The sequence below is a fragment of the Diadema antillarum genome, unplaced genomic scaffold (assembly GCF_040938485.1).
Source record: "Diadema antillarum isolate AM-2024a unplaced genomic scaffold, OU_Dant_1.0 scf00000196, whole genome shotgun sequence".
NCBI lineage: Eukaryota > Metazoa > Echinodermata > Echinoidea > Diadematoida > Diadematidae > Diadema > Diadema antillarum.
Window position 1 is genome coordinate 223109 of NW_027271085.1, and position 17622 is coordinate 240730.

Consider the following 17622-nt stretch of genomic DNA (forward strand, 5'->3'; position numbering starts at 1 on the left):
CTTAATTTGGTTTCCAAGAGGGGCGGACTCAGTAAAATAATCATATGCATGAAGCTTGAGAGCCTGAACAAAACCAGGGTGCAAGACCCCAAAATAGTTAGTTACAACTCGACATCTTCAAGTAGCTCATTGAGTGAAGAATCATTTCACTCCAACTGTACACATCATTTTCGGCTGAATAAAAGTCCAGCGGACACCAAGGTTCACATACGACTTGTGTGGAATGGGACTTTGATTTTCAACGACTGCCGGTGTGTGTGTGCAGGTGAATGATGCGTGAAAGGTACGCCAACATCCATGAATGTTGAAAACCTCGTTACACTTGGTGGCAGCGGTGGGATGAACTCCCATGAAATTGCAAGCAAGCAACCATCAGTTGAGACTGTTTCTGTGTGATCCAGAAATATCACCTGAGTAGCCGAGTAGCAACCATGCTGGTTGTGATGTTGCTGTTATAGAACAGTTTCTTGAGACTCAGAAGTTTGGCGAGTCCCAACATTGAGAGAACGATTTGAAAAGCTAAGCTGAGCTGCATGAAGTCAGTCGTCTGCAACGCAGTTGTGATGTCTTCAACGCTTCCGACATTGGGCTGACCAGGTTGCAGACAGACGCCGGTCCAGGGACGGGCTGAGACGAGGACGTGGACGGTGCCGTCAGGACGGAGTCTGGGACCCAGGAGGGACGAGACTACACGGAGCAGCAGACAGCTGAGCAGGGTGACCACAACACATCGCCAGGGACGATTGACAGGGAGAGCAAAAGTCTTATCGTAGGGGGTAAGTGAGCTTCTCTTGGTCAATTTCACGGCAAGGCAGAGGGGGTAAACAGTACTACAAATAATCACTGTTATATCCTAAGTGTTGTGACAGGTTGTTGTTAAGACTGTATTAAGCATGGAGGGGGAAAGCAACTTAAGTCAGTTAAGAATGCAAGAGTTGAGGCAAAAGTGTGAAGAGTTGGGGCTGCCACATGAAGGACTGAATAGGAACCAGTTGGTTCAGAGCATAGAAGAGGCAAATAAAGGGCAAGTTTCATCTCAGCCAGGGGCGACTGTTGTTAGCACAGATGGGGATGAGGCCCAAAATGCTGCTGCACGCAAAGAGTCTCTAGAAGAAACGCGCATGCGCTTTGAATTAGAAAAGTTGAGAATGCAAGTGCGGCTAGCAGAGCTGGAAAAAGAAAAGCGTGAAAACATGCCTGTCGCAGCACCTGGAAATGCAAGCGTGGTGGAGGGAGGTATTAGGCGGCAACTTCCCTTTTACAAAGAAGGGGAGGATGTAGATGTATTCCTGCGTACTTTTGAAAAAATGGCCCATTTGAATAACTGGCCTAGGGATGTATGGGCACTACAATTGGCCCCACTGTTGTCAGGAAAGGCCAGAGAGGCATATGCCAGACTGTCATTAGAGAGTAGTAGGGACTACGACGCGGTGAAAGCAGCCATACTGCGTAGATATGACCTGACTCCAGATGCGTACCGGGTCAAGTTGAGAGAGTTAAGAGTTGACAAAGAAGAGACGTACACAGAATTCTCTGTGAAGCTCTCCGACCTGTTAGGGCGTTGGCTAGAGGGGGCGGGAGCAGACACAGATATTGACAAATTGAAGGAGCAAATCCTTATGGAGCAAATGTTGAAGCAAGTCCCCTATGACTTAAGAGTATGGCTCCGGGATCATGAGCCGCCAACACTTCAGGCCATGGCGAGGCTCGCAGACCAATACGTGCAGAGTAGAAAAGGAATGGGAAAGCCCCAGGGATACACAGGAGGCAGACAGGACCTCAGATCATTCCCTAAATCTGGAGGAAAGCCCAGTTTTGGGAGCGGGAAAGGGGAAAACATACCCCAGAAACCGGTACACAACCAAGAACAGAAAGGCAGTCGGGGGAAGATACAGTGCTATAAGTGTGGCAAACTAGGGCACATAGCAGTAAACTGTCAGAGCGCTCAAAAATCTCCCCCAAAGGAGGAAAGGGGTGCAAAACAAGACCCTGCATACTTCTGTAGATCTAGACCCCACAAATTCTTAGAGGCATACACTAGCCAGGCTATGCTAGGAGGAAGAAAGGTGAGCCTATTGCGTGATTCAGGCTGCACCCATTCCCTTGCTAGAGTAGACGTAGTAGACCCTGACCTCATTATCCCAGGAGAGACAATCCATGTTAGGGGTTTATTTATTAAGAAAGAGCTACCAGTGGCCAGAGTACATCTGAGGAGTGATGCCTATGGTATTCAGAAGTGGATTCGTGTGGGAGTGGTCGATGATATTGAAGTAGACATGATACTGGGCAATGAACTTGTCCATGAAGAGGACCCTGAGTTGAAAATGCCCGTAGTGAGTGGAAAGGAAGAGGGCTTTGTAGTGACACGGAGCCAGGCTCGCGTGGAGAAAGAAAAGGTAGAAAACGAGAGAACAGAGAGGGAGAACTCTCAAGTTCGTGTGAGAGACTTGTTCAGCATGAATGAGAGAAATGATGCTGACAAAGCTCGCATGGATGGGGAATCTCACGAGGGGGAAGAAAGTAGCCACAAAGCAGGAGAACAGATGGGGAAGAAAGAATCCATAGACTCGAGAAGTAGAGGGCACAGCCAATTAGACATTGGGGTAACAGAATTAATTCAAGCCCAGCAAGAGGACACAGGCCTAAAGTCAATTTGGGAGAAAGTAGAGGAGGAGGATGGAAACAGGAAATGCTTCTTTTATGTGGACAAGGGGGTGCTCATGCGTAAATGGTCTGGTGCAAATCAAGCCCAAGGGGAGGGATACAGACAAATAGTGGTCCCTAAGCAGTACAGAGGAAAGCTGCTACATATTGCACATGACAATCTGACGGCAGGTCATTTGGGTGTTGGTAAAACACAACAGAGGCTGATGCAAAATTTCTACTGGCCAGGGATATTCCGGGATGTAGCAGAATTTTGCAAAACATGTGGTCCATGCCAAAAGTGTGCAAGTCAGTACCGGGGAGGGAAGGCAAAACTAGTATCAGTCCCAGTGATCGGCAGGCCATTCAGAAAGGTTGCTATGGATATTGTGGGCCCCTTACCAAGAAGCAAAAAGGGCAATAAATACATCCTTGTCCTCTGTGATTACGCAACACGTTATCCCGAGGCAGTACCCCTCCCCTCAGTAGAGGCTGAAAAGGTGGCAGACGAACTGATAAAGATCTTCAGCCGAGTAGGGATTCCAGACGAGCTCTTGACAGATCAGGGGTCAAACTTTATGTCCCTCCTAATGAAACAGCTGTGTAGTAGTCTGGGTATCAAGCAGCTAAGGACCAGCCCTTATCACCCCCAAGCCAACGGACTGGTAGAGAGATTTAATGGGACTTTGAAGGGGATGCTGAAACCGTACACTACAGAAGGGGATGTGACCTGGGATGAACTCATCCCCTATGTGTTGTTTGCATACCGGGAGGTTCCCCAAGAATCAACGGGATTCTCCCCATTTGAACTTTTGTATGGGCACAGAGTAAGGGGACCCCTAGATATCATTCGGGAGACCTGGACAGGTGAAATTCCCTCACAAGAGAGCATAGTGACGTATGTGCTAAGGAGCAGAGAAAATCTGGCCGCAATCACGAAAGCAGCCCAGACAAACCTAGCCATGGCCCAGAAGAAACAACAAGTGTGGTATGATAGGAAAGCCAGAGCAAAAGACCTGAATGTAGGCCAAAAAGTGCTGGTGCTACTCCCATGTAGCACCAATAAGCTAATGGCTAAATGGCAGGGCCCCTATCCAGTGGTACAAAAGCTGAGTGACGTTAACTATGTGATTGAGATGGGGGACAAAAGAAAGAAACACCGCGTGCTTCATACAAACATGCTGCGTGAGTGGCGAGAGCGGGAGAGCACATTTTACATAGACGTTGAAAGTGCAGAGTGTGAGGAGCTAGACGAGGACATCGGGTCAATGACCTGTGAAGCGTCCCCATCTGAGGTCAAGATACCAGACTACCTCTCAGATGCACAGACGAAACTAGTGACTGACCTAGTGGGGGAGTATAGCGACATCCTTAGTGACAAACCCGGACGGACGGATGTAGTGAGACATGACTTAATCACTACAAATGACCGCCCAATCAGACAGAGGGCGTACCGACTCCCTCATGCGTTAAAAGATACAGTAAAGAAAGAACTAGATGAGATGTTGGATGCGGGAATCATCTCCCCTTCTGATTCCCCTTATGCTAGCCCCCTTGTGATTGTTAGAAAGAAAGATGACACCCTTCGACTTTGCGTCGATTATCGCAAACTTAACCAAGTGACTGAATTTGACGCATACCCAATGCCCAATATAGAAGCCATCATAGATGAGCTAGGAAAGGCCAAATTTATGACCACGATCGACCTGACAAAAGGGTACTGGCAAGTTCCCCTAACCGACGATGCAAAGAGAAAGTCAGCCTTTATTACACCCTTTGGCCTCTTTCAATTCAATGTGATGCCTTTTGGGATGCAGGGCGCGCCAGCCACCTTTCAGCGGCTTGTAGATCAGGTGCTGCGTGGATTAAGCAAGTTCGCGACTGCGTACATAGATGACATTATCATCTACAGTGAATCTTGGGAGCAGCATCTGGTCCATGTCCGGGAAGTGCTAGAAAGGTTGAGAGCAGCAGGCCTAACAGCAAAACCCAGTAAGTGTAAAGTCGCCAGGAGGGAGGTACTCTATCTGGGGTTTGTTTTGGGAGGGGGTTGTGTGAAACCCGAACCAGCTAAAGTGGAGGCAGTAATGAATTACCCGCAGCCTGCAACAAAGACGGATGTCAGAGCCTTCTTGGGCCTAACAGGCTATTACAGGAAGTTCATTCCAAACTATAGCAAAGTGGCAGCCCCACTCTCGGACCTCACTCGTAAAAATGAACCGAGACTAGTTAGGTGGAACAACGAATGTGGTCAGGCATTTGAGTCCCTGAAGAAGTCCCTTGCTTGCTCACCTGTGCTCAAAAACCCTGACTTCTCCAAAGAATTCATTGTACAGGTAGATGCCTCAGAAAGGGGAATTGGAGCAGTTTTGAGTCAAAGGGATGATGAAGGTGATGATCACCCAGTGGCATACATAAGCAGAAAGTTACTGCCAAGAGAGCAAAAGTATGCCACTATCGAGAAAGAGTGTATGGCAATCGTGTGGAGCATCCAAAAATTCCAGCCATACTTGTTTGGACGACAGTTCCTCGTACAAACCGATCACAATCCTTTGAAATGGCTTCACACGATGAAAAATCAAAACCCAAGACTGATGAGATGGAGTCTGGCACTACAGACACACTCAATGAAACTTGAGCACAGGAGCGGTAGCAAAAATGGGAATGCAGACGGTTTGTCTAGAATGTAATATATCTGAGATGGCATGATATGACTAAGATGGATGAGGAAGTACTTGTAAGTCATATGTCCAGTTAAGATATAACTGTAAGTATGTCTATATGCTAATTGTATGTTAGTTAAAAAGAAATAAAGGCCAAGTCAGGTATCCGTGTAACTGGCTAATTTCAACTCCTAAAGCAACCAATCACGGGAAATATTATACATGTTATAAAGCCGGACTAGGCCCGGTAAGCATGCAATACTTACCTTTTGAATGAAATAATTATGTGTGTCAACTCTGCCTTGCCAATAGTGAAAGAGAGCTCACAATTGTACCCTAGACGTGACATGTTGAACATTGCTATCCAAAGGAAACCGTGCATCAAGAGACTGAGTAACTAGAAGTCAAGAGATTCGAACAATCAGCGATGAACCCGAACACACATGCATAATTATCTAGCATGGACACTTTGAAAACTGGAGATGTGTCGTCATTAAATGTGACTAAATATGCACTGACTAAAGAAATATGATCGATTATGCTTCTGGTGTTATGTACAAATGCATGAGTAATAATGTTTATGTGATTTCTTGATTCATGATTTAATGATGATTGTTTCATTTCATACAGAACAGTGACTCTCAGGTATCCATCCAGCTATTGTAATTGGAATATGAAAAGGGTCTTAATGAAGTGAAAACTTTCAACAGCATTCCATCCCCTTTTCATTGTCTTGGGTAGGGGGATGTCTGTGACGAAGCATATTAATGGAATATAGGGTCTATAATGAATATGACTAATAACATATTCATTGCACATTATTGTGCTTGGACATAGAGCTGTAGATCGGCCCAGGCAGACCATCCAAAGTAGAAGAGAAGCCAAACTGCTGATGAGTGTCTTTCTCGAAAATGAGAAATGCTGAAATTGCTGAGAAGCTTCATTTTGGGAGACAATGTATATAATAACAAATTGTTCCTGGTAGACAATGTACAGAATAAGAAAGTGTCTCAAAGTGCTGATATGACCCTTCTTTGTACGTTACATAAGGTATCCTGAATTCGATGAGAGGGATCACACTTGTTTTAATGGTCAGCTGTAGGCACCTGGAATCGAGACAAGGGAATACCAGTTGTAAAGAAAAGGTATAACTGGTGGAAGTCTGACACTGGTCAAAACAAGATGAGGAGTGACAGTTTTATCTGCCCCATGAGTACTAGCTTTAAGTTGACAAGGGGGTAATGTGCTGACATTAGTCCCTAGGTGCTGACACTAGTCTTTATTGTGCTGACACTAGTCTTTATTGTGCTGACACTAGTCCTTATTTTGCTGACAGTGCCTTGTGGAGTGTCCACTTCATAATTATTCATCAGATGACCAATGGTCATCTATATGATTGGTTAATTGTGTCGGCAAGGGGAGGGACATCTATGTGCCATATTTAATGTTACATCTTAATTTGGTTTCCAAGAGGGGCGGACTCAGTAAAATAATCATATGCATGAAGCTTGAGAGCCTGAACAAAACCAGGGTGCAAGACCCCAAAATAGTTAGTTACAACTCGACATCTTCAAGTAGCTCATTGAGTGAAGAATCATTTCACTCCAACTGTACACATCATTTTCGGCTGAATAAAAGTCCAGCGGACACCAAGGTTCACATACGACTTGTGTGGAATGGGACTTTGATTTTCAACGACTGCCGGTGTGTGTGTGCAGGTGAATGATGCGTGAAAGGTACGCCAACATCCATGAATGTTGAAAACCTCGTTACATTCCAAAAGTAAAACCTCTTTATAGCTCTTACCTCATTCCATTGCTGAAATGACCTGACAAGTTTCACGTCATTATTCGTCTGCTTTGCTTTGTACTTTCTCTGTTTTGTTTTGTTTGGTAAATATTGTTGATTTCTTGTATTTTGTTTAAATTTTTGAAGCACTTTGCGTCTGTTTAGAAAAAAAGCGCGTTATAAATATTGGTTATTATTACGTACTAATTTTCAGTAAATCCTTGGTCTAGAGCACTTGTTCGAGGGCATCAAGCCCTTGCTTGCATGTTCGTGATAACAAAAGCTTTTGCTCACAAGCAACTGCATATTTTTTATGCTTCTGCAAATTCAAGCAAAAGGCTAGCACTATATCAATGGCATTTACTTTTTATGCATAGGACCGTATGTTTGTATTTTCAGTTAGAGGCAACAGCTCACCAAGTAAAGTTCCATAGTTCACATCAAATCGCACACAAAACATGCAAAATGAGCGCATTTTAGTGTACACTTAAAACTTGGTGTACCTATTACGGAATGCTGTGATAACACTGTGAGAAGTTAATACCGTATTTGTGCAAAACAATGTCAGATGTAAACGATATTGTTTCTTCAAACTGCCCACCAATGCTATCTCCTCTCTCTGTCTGTCTGTCTGTCTCTCTCTCCCTCTTTCTCTCATTAGCCTTTTTAATTAAATCCTATCATGATTGTGATGTTAGTCTGCTCTGTTCTCTCTCCCTGTTCTTTCTTTTGTCTGTTTCTCTTTTCTTTAGTGCTCACAATCTTAGATTCAGGTAGACATGTAAGCAAAGACTGCATGAAATGTTCTCTCTCATTTGTGATTCTGTTTTTTTTTTTTATATCACGAACCATTGCAAACAAATTTTGAACAACAACAACAACAACAACAAAAATCAACTGTGATACTTAATGCAGTTTCCAGTATCATTCTTACTGGAGTGTGTTTTCATCTTGAACTCGTTCTCATCATTTCATTTCATCGTCAACTATGACCTGGTTCAACGCAACGCATCATGCGTACAATTAGCTAAAAATAAATGGACTACAACCGCTGAATGGCACAAAGTACAGTGTTTTCTGACATGAAAATATCAAAGAATCGGTGAACAAGTAACTGTCTAACATCCAATGCATCGAAACACAAGCTTTGTGTGTTGTACAAATTTATCCATGGCGTCAAACTCCACCTACATGACTGACATAACAGTCCACACAGCGATCCTAATGAAAATTCGAAGCTGTCACTATTAACATTGTATACAAATCTTGAGAGCTATATCATTATGACCTGAACACTGGGAGGAGATTATTCCTCATACCAAAACGCTCCAGAAATGAATTCAATATGAAAGTTTCTTGAAACATCAATCCTTTTGTTTAAACAATTTTCTCGTGTTCCAGTTCAATTCCCTTATTGTTGTGATATTCCATGCCGTAACATGCTTTCATCATCCGTCTTAACCGTTGTCATCTATGCTACGGTACAAAGATGTAAAGTCACTGTACCGGATCTTCTCAACTTCATAAGCTTACACTCGCGATATAAACAAGTAGATTTTGCGTTTGTACATCCTAATAGTATACGCTTCGCAGGGGTTCCGAGGTACGGGACATGGTTTGACAAACTTCTAGTACAGTTCTCGTACAAATATTGTTGTATGCAAACTCCATCACACCCTTGAAGTTGTGCGCGAAGACTGTGTACACCTCGGTTTTCTTTGTTTGCCGAACAACCACTGACAAAATTCGTTGCCAGTGTCTTCTAACTTGAATACTTTTTGTTCTCTTTGGTTTGTTGCACAGTGTTTCAAGGAGCAACGAGTAACAATTTGGAACACGCTTTCTGAGCAACGCAGTAATTTAGGATGTGCATTCCTCTCTCTCTTGCGTGCATACAAAGTCAAACTCAAATAGTACAAACTTCGAAGCGCCTTTCTTTTTGGCACAGCTTTTTCTATTTTCTTTGTGATTTTCGTTTTCTTTTCCTTCCTGTGCTGTATATGAGGCTGGTCCGTTTTATCGCTCACAACTTCAACATCATCGACCTCATCTATGTAAGCTCGGTTTTCTCCCCACCCCAAATACATCCTCGACGGACTGGATATTAGGAAACTTCTGTGTAGTATCAATGGGCTGCATATAATACATATGTCCTGGACATACACACTTTTTACAAACCATACACAAAATCTACCCACACTCGTGAACCGTTTTGTATTTCCTCAGCAAACTGATATTACGTAATAATTCTGTTACAAAGTGGACATTCGTAATATTTCCAACAGACTCTCGTTTCTTCGCAGGTGCGAAACAATGATCATTCTCTAAATTTCAGCTGGTCCTATCGCAATGTTGCGTCTTGCGATGGTGCGGAACGGTGTTTACCGAGGCAAAAGTTGCAGACATTCTCACATTTGTGCTCAAACTTTACATCGTACCCCTTCAGACACTAATGCTCACAGATCTTCTATAAAATGCGCTGAGGGAGGTATCCAAGTCGAATTGTTTGTTATGCCAATAAAGATTCATTTGGCATGATTCCTGTCTACAACTCCAACATCATCGACCTCATCTGTGTAATAACTATGTGCCGATTTCTCACCACCCAAACTCCTCGGACTTGATATTATGTGCTTCTGTGTAGTATCAACGGGTTGCATATAACACATATTATGCCCCGGATATACAACATTTTTACAAACCATAGTGACACAAAATCTGCCCACACTCGTGAACCGTTTTGTATTTCCTCAGCAAACTGATATTACGTAATAATTCCGTTACAAAGTGGACATTCGTAATATTTCCAACAGACTCTCGTTTCTTCGCAGGTGCGAAAACAATGATCATTCTCTAAATTTCAGCTGCTCCTATCGCAATATCGCAATGTTGCGTCTTGCGATGGTGCGGAACGGTGTTTACCAAGGCAAAAGTTGCAGACATTCTCGCATTTGTGTTAAAACTTTACATCGTGCCCCTTCAGACACTAATTCTCACAGATCTGCTATAAAATGCGCAATAAAGATTCATTTGGCACGATCTCGGTCTACAACGCCAACATCATTGACCTCATCTGTGTAATAACTATGTGCGGTTTTCTCCCCACCTAAACTCCTAGGACTTGACATTATCTTACTTACGTGTATTGTCAACGGGCTGCATTTATAACACCTATGCCTCGGATATATTACAAACTATACACAAAATCTGCCCACTTTCGTGAACCGTATTCGTCCTCAGCAATTGCGTCATTCTGTTACAAAGCGGACATTTTTGTAATATTTCCAACAGACGCGTTTCTTTGTTGGTGCGAAAACAATGATCGTTCATGAAATTTTAACTGCTCGTAGCCCAGTGTCGCTATGTTGTGTCTTGCGATGGTGCGGAACGGTGTTTACCGTGGCAAAGGTTGCAAGCATTCTCACATTTTTGTGCTCAAACTTTATACATCCTACTCATCAGGCACTTCTCACAGACCGGCGATAAAATACACTGAGGAACGTTACCAAGTCGAAGTGTTTGTTATGCTAATAAAAGTATACCGGATATGACATGCTCTCGATCTTCAGGAATTGAACACCCTATTGCGTTCCAAAGTTTCTTTTGAAATGGCAATTTCTCGGTAGTTCCGCATTTTTGGAGTATTATCATAAAACTGGATCTCTTCTGGACTGCATTTCCCATGTGGGACATTCACTTCACTTTTCAAATCTGTCGTGTAGTACATTTTGTTCATAACTTTCCCTTTTGGACTACCAGTCTGTGTCTTTTTTTTATCATCTTAATGCAAACGATTCCCTTCACTATCGCTCTCGCGCAACACATCTCATCCACCACCCGATATTTGATTTGGATGATGCTACATATTTTCAGCAGGTTTTTCGTGGAGGTTTAGAACCCTTTGATTTTATTCTTCCCCTCAGGCAGGGCAAAACGCGTGACATTAAACGTCCAAATTTCATAGAGCGACAGTTCCTTGTGTGATTAGAGCATTGACTGCAATTTGATGCTGAATGAATCGAGCTTCAACTGGTCCTTCAAAACGTAAGGCATGCTGATCGGCTTCTCCAGTTTAGAAGTATTAAAGAAAACTGTTACGAATTTTTTGTCCCGAGCACCCTCAAACACGTCATCTATTGTTGAACCCAATCACAAGAGGCAGCATGCCAATCATGGGTCTCTTTCTCTAGACCAGATTAAAAAACAAACAAACAAACAAACAAAACACATGATGTATCAGTCATGGCGACATTATGTTTGCTACAATGTCATTGACTGATCTTACCCAATTTTCTTACATTGTACATTAACGGTTGACTTTGTAGTTGAAGGAGAGTGTGTTCCTCTGCTTGCCGCTTCCTATCTGCGGTGGATGACGTACTCCCTCTCTCTCTCTGGATGTTTGAGGCCCCTCAGCTCTACGTGTCGTTGCTGCTGGCACTGTCGTTGGATGTTCCTCCTCGCTTGGATGAGTTGAACCGGCACCCATTGATCACGCTCCTGCGATATGAGTCGTACACGGACCAGTTTGGGGCCTCTTCCTCCAGCTGTGGTCATCTATGAAATGAAATATATCGAAGAGCGTATTAGCATCAACGCTAAGAAATACTTATAAAGAGAAAAGTCGCATCTAGCATACACACCATTTGCGTATTGCAACCTTGTACTCTCGCTGTGAACCTCTTTAACGTATAGTCCTACATGCGAAATCACTTTCAACGGCATATGTACCAGATACAAATTGAAACAAACGACAGAACATTAAACAAAAAGAAAGAAATGATGTAACATACCTGTACTCGGGTGAATGCAGAAATTCTGCGGGAGTATCTCCTTGACATTGTCCTCGTGTAGATCAATCAGTGGAGTTCCGGTTCACATTTACATTCTGCCCATGTGTGGAACATACAGTGCAAGCGTGTTCTTGGATATATACTAGCACACTAATAAGATTGCTGATCGCATACCCGCTGTGCATTTCCATTTATCATGGCTGAAAAAATCGTGTAAGTGACCGCTGACCGCTATGCTGCATTCCCTGTCAAACAAAACTGTATCAATCAGTGGAGTTCTGGGTCCAACTCTTCGAAGAGTTCATCTCTAAGAGCCAACGCGTCATGCAGCGAGGCATTTACAATTGATCATGTGATCATGGTAACTCAGCGAATCATGGTAACTCGGCGACTCCCTTTTCATGCCTTTCCATCGATGTAACATTGACGCAATGAAGAATGGAGTTCATTGATTGCTGAGAACGCCTAGAAGTTTCAGTCTGTTTGTAGCTTATTGTCAAGTGTATTACGCACTCTTCTCCACAAGTTTGTGTTGCCCACCTTACATTTTACTCACATTTACTAATCAGAACTAACCGAGATCCCAGAGGCCTGACCACTAGGTCATCTTCCTTGACCAATCACATCGTGGCATTTTGTAACGACTACAATGTTGGAGTAGACCTTTCTTCACTCCCATTGGTCAGCTCTTGGTGATACTTCCTACCAATCAGGTAACATCCTCATTTTCACACCCCTCTCCCCACTGGTCATTGGAATTGACCATAGCCCTTTGTCCCCTTCACCCACTTCTTCATTGTCTCCCTCTCTTTAACCAGTCTTCCTGCCAACCTCCCCCATCTATACACCCTGCTTTTGTCCCCCATTCATCCAGTAAACTTGGCCTCGTCCTCTTTGTACAGCATAGTTCTACCATACTCCCATTGTTTTCCCATCTCCCCCCTGCATCCTCAGTCTCTACAGTTGCTTAAATCATGCGTCCCTTGGCCCTGTATACCTACATTGTATTCCCCCTGGTCTTGATTATACCTATACCTTCCTGTCTTGGACTCTTTGTTTTAAACTCTCACAAAGAACTTCTCCCACCTTGGCTACTGGAATACTGTTTCTTGGTTTCCTGCCTTGAACCGGGCTTGTTCTCCCTATACATTGTGCACAGCGAGGTAAAGTGAAACTCTGATCGCCTCACCATTCTCATGTAGGCTATCGCCGTGTGAACTTGTTCTCTCCTTTATGCCATGATCTATGTACATGATGGACACTCGCATTCTGCATACCCTTGTGTACAATATACACCGAGAATGAAAACTTTGTGCCTATGGATACACTCTTGATCGCTGTTTGGATACTCACCCTGTGCATTACCATTTATCGTGGCAGCTGGACACAATGTGTAAGTCACCATGGACCGTTATAGTACTCATGCAATCCTCATCCAGCAAAACTGCACTGCACAACTACAGTGCAGCAATATTCACCAACACACTACCGATGCATATATTCATAAGTTCATTTCATAAACATTCATATATTACGCATCTCCCCTTCGTGAAGGTGGAGGGAAGTTCGCTAATTAGGGGAGTGACGCCCCAAGGTCACTCTCCCCTCCAAATCTTGTCCCCGTACCCGACTTGATTCGCGGGGACGAGGGGACAAGTCCCAGCGAGCGTTCACATTATGGTTTTGGAGGAGAAAGTCCCACAGCTCGGGACTTTCCCCGCGGCGCGGGGGACAATGTGAACGCCATTACAGTATATCATTAAGTACCTTTTGTCTCTGTCCAGAACAATACGCGACAGCCGGATTGTCTGGATTCCAGACCCTCTGCTCGTACGCTTTCGCTCTAAAGTGACGCCTTCAACGTCGAAAACTGGACTAGGTTTAGGTTGATTTGCCTTCAGCAAAGGCTGTGAATTCGTCGCCGCGAAGTCCAGGTGGCAGAGGGTGTGGAAACCCGACTAGCAAATAGCTACCGTGCCTATCTCTTGAAAGCGTCGAGACCACCTTCAACGCTGGCTTTGGTATATATAATATGAATAATTCCATCATATAAGAAATTCGATGGATTTTTGGTAAAACGGGATGTACAACATCTTATCATTATGACTCTGCAAACTTCTAGATATAGTGTAACATACATTCTACTTTCCACTTTTATCCAATTTACAACCACATCATGTACGCTGCCATTGGATGATGGCGCGAGCAAGTATAGGCCTAACAGCATTATGTCACTCCTCACGACTTCTTTACTATATATTTCCCTTCGTCATCACCATCATCATCACCACAAACATGACCTCCTTAGATAAATAAGGACTATTGCAGCTTTAAACAGTGCGTGAAATATACAACGCTGCCCAGCAATTCAAAAGGAAAAGCTGAAAAAGTGTAATGCTTAATGTAATAGAGATACTGCTTTAATCTATAACTGCAATGCTGCCACTTTTAAACAAACCACGCAACAACAAACACTCAGTGATCCTGAATATCCTTTCTCAAAGTACATAATGACGGGGCTAGGTAGATATACATAGTAGATACCTTTTCTTCTCTCATCTTGTAGTGTTTCCATGATGAGGTTGCAATCGTTTACATATATAAACATGAATATCATCACAAATATTTTCGGAGTCTTTCTTTTTTCTTTCCGGGAAGGGGGAGGGGGAAAAGGAGGCGGGGTGTTTTCATTTCCGATAAATCGTCGAGTTACATCTTGGTGGTAACCGCATGGCAGTGAGGTGTTCTCCTATTACAGGTCCTGAATCAGAAAGGACATGACTATCGAATGAGGCTAAGGATACCTGAACAGGAATTTTCAATTTAAAAACATATTGAACTTCAAAGTATCATTAAAGTGCAGTACAATTGCTGAAAAGATGTGCTGGAAGAACGCATTGCATAGAGTGACACTGCTTTATGTGGGCAGAATCAAGAAACCTTATACATGCAAAATTCACGATAACAACTTCTAATTGACGTTATCAGTTTGACAATAATTCCACCTAAAAGCATCTGCGAAATTAAGCTGAACTATTCTTGAGATACATCATCGAGATTCATTTATCAAAAAAAAAAAAAGATAAATTGAGGCTTATACAGGGGCGGATCCAGGATTATTCATTAAAGAGGGGGCGCCTTTACAAAATTAAAGGGGGCGCACGCCCCCTCCATTTTTTTTTCTTAGTATTTCTTTTGTTTAAAGGGGCAGTCTTTTAACTTTATAATGCATGATCATATGAAAATACTGTGTCAATACTATTAGAAATCGCATATGCTTTTCTTCAACGAGATCTGTGAACTTAAAAAAACTCAGTTGAAATCGCCGAAATCGCTCATTTTTCGGGTAGTCGGGAACGCCCCCAGAAAAAGCAAGGACCGGTCACGTGCCTTGTCAGGTGACACTTTGACGTAGCAGGGGGTAATGTAGTGCCGACTGTCTCGCCGTATACCGTACTTTACAGTGCAGTGAGTCTTGTGTATTTGTAGGAAAGTTAGATAAAATATTTCAAGAAAATGCCGTGGAGGTGTGTCATCACCGCAGCAAAGACACAAAAGATGGGTGTAAGTCTGCACAACTTCCCTAAAGATGCCATTCGAAAGAATTGGGTTTTGAGACTCATTTCATTTGCTGAAGCAAGCCCAGCAGTGCAGTGCAGTGGGATGCATGCCATGAATGGTTCTTCTAACGTTAGTCGTCAGGTTGTACAGCCTCGTATGCAGTGATCGCTTCATGGAGGAGTGGAGCCAAGTACATGTAAACTAGTAGAGGAGAGGCTGTATACTCGGCTAGGATTTGCGCCCAAAAAGAGGATCCTGCAGCCCATAGCTATCCCTGTCATCAAGCTGGGAACTGGAAGCCAATCTCATCGTCAGAGAGCTGAAAAACAAAGCGGATCAGCAGTTCTGAAGCTGGAGAGAAAGCGGGTATGTTCTGTATAGCGTCTAGACGACTCTATAGAGTCGGGTATGTTCTGTTGTCTAGACGACTCTCTAGCTATCGTACTATGAGTATCGTAACTAGATCTATACACAGCCCAGTTGCTGTATAAATCGGGACGGGGTTCGCACGGCGTCTGGTTATGGCCTCGGCCTATTGCTAATATTCTACTAGTATCACTATTTACTAACAGTTTCACGGTTTCGATAGGTTGATAAGCTCTGTCTAGCGTTTCATGTGGGACTGCCTTGCTTCGATCCCCAATAAAGCTCTAGTCTAAAGAGTTGTAGTAATCGAATGGTTGGATGGTATGTTCCAAAACAAATTATTAGATTGAATTGATCCAGGACTGGGCATTATTGTTTGTCTTCACTTGCCCATTTTTCATTGGGCAAGTGAAATGTTCAATATCCATTTTTTTTCTTGCCCCAAAATGTTTCCCGTATATTAGTTGACTAATGTAATGAATGTGATTTCATAGTTTACATGTACAAAAAAAAGTCACTTTCCAATCAGACAAGGAACTTTCTGCAGTCGTTTATTTTCAGTTGTCGTCATTACAATTTCACTTGCCCTGGTTACAATGTTGAATGTGGGGAAGTACTAATGGCAGTTATTATTTGTGATTAACAGTATTTGTTTCTCCTAAGAGTTCCTACATGCATCTAGTTAACAATGTTCTTACAGGCCTACATAGACATTTTTTTTATTCAATCCTCTCTATGCTATTACTAATTACAGGGTTCAGCTGGCAGCATTGCATTAAAAACAGTGTACAACACACATCCAGACAGGAGGCAGGCTCGAGGTGCAACAGGTGATCTGCTCTACCAGATTGTGAAGCCGAAATACAAGCCTGGCTCTTCTAGTGTGAATGTTCGTGAAGAACGGCGTAGATATTTTATGTAATATTGGAAGAAAATGAATTCATGTTACAAGACCAATTACAATGAAGAGAAAAATATTAGAATGGCACAATTTGTCAACTACACATTTTATTATTTGTTTGTCTCTGTAGAAGCATGGCTTTCTTGACCACTGAGTACACATAAAATGATCAATGTTAAAAGGTCTAGATATACATTTTCTCTTTTTTTTTTGGGGGGGGGGGGTGGGGGTGGAGGGGCAGGTCTTATGCCTGTTCCACTAATCAGAAGTCATAGAAGGGAGGCAGTCAGTTTTCCATTCCCGAAGACCAACACTCCACATTCCATGACCAATGGCTACTTTGGCATTCTCAAATCAAGTCTTTGCATTGAGGAGGGTAAACCCCAATTTTGATATGAATTTGCAAAGATTTTTTTATGTCATTACCAAAGTGGTGGTTTCTGTTCATGACACCTCAAGGACTTTGTTGCTAAAAACCAATGCAAACATCTTAATTCCATCCATTTTGTGTGTCCCTTTGTTTCTTTCTGTTGAATTTTCTACAGCACATGTTGATGATGTCCTTTCTGCTGTTGTGGAGTACGATGACAAAGCTCCTGCATCCTGCCAGCCTTCAACGCCTCCCCTTGTGAGTGCATCGTGTGTCATCCAAGGGAGGAAGTTATTGACTATCACAGGAGACAATTTGCACCTGACAAATGATGTGATGGTTTCAGGAATCCTTGCAATTGAGATTGAAGTTCATATTGTGTACAATATGATACTTTGCAAATTTTTTTAAATTGTTGTAGAATGATTTTTTCATCTGTTCTTCTGTCAGATGTTGGATACAAACACTCAAAATTTTGTTATACATACCCAGCATTCTTATGCGCTCTATTCATGAGTGATCATCTAAAGACAAGAT

General features: G+C 42.9%; 1 protein-coding gene across 1 annotated transcript in view; it reads left to right on the plus strand.

Annotated features, from left to right (window-relative positions):
- The first annotated feature begins 926 nt into the window (after positions 1 to 926).
- LOC139723618 (uncharacterized) overlaps positions 927 to 17622 on the plus strand; it is a 54977-nt gene continuing 38281 nt past the window's right edge. Inside the window, exons 1-2 of the mRNA XM_071634847.1 lie at positions 927 to 5034; positions 17261 to 17343. Of these exons, the coding sequence (XP_071490948.1) occupies positions 927 to 5034; positions 17261 to 17343 (4191 nt within the window). The remainder of the gene's footprint in view (positions 5035 to 17260; positions 17344 to 17622) is intronic.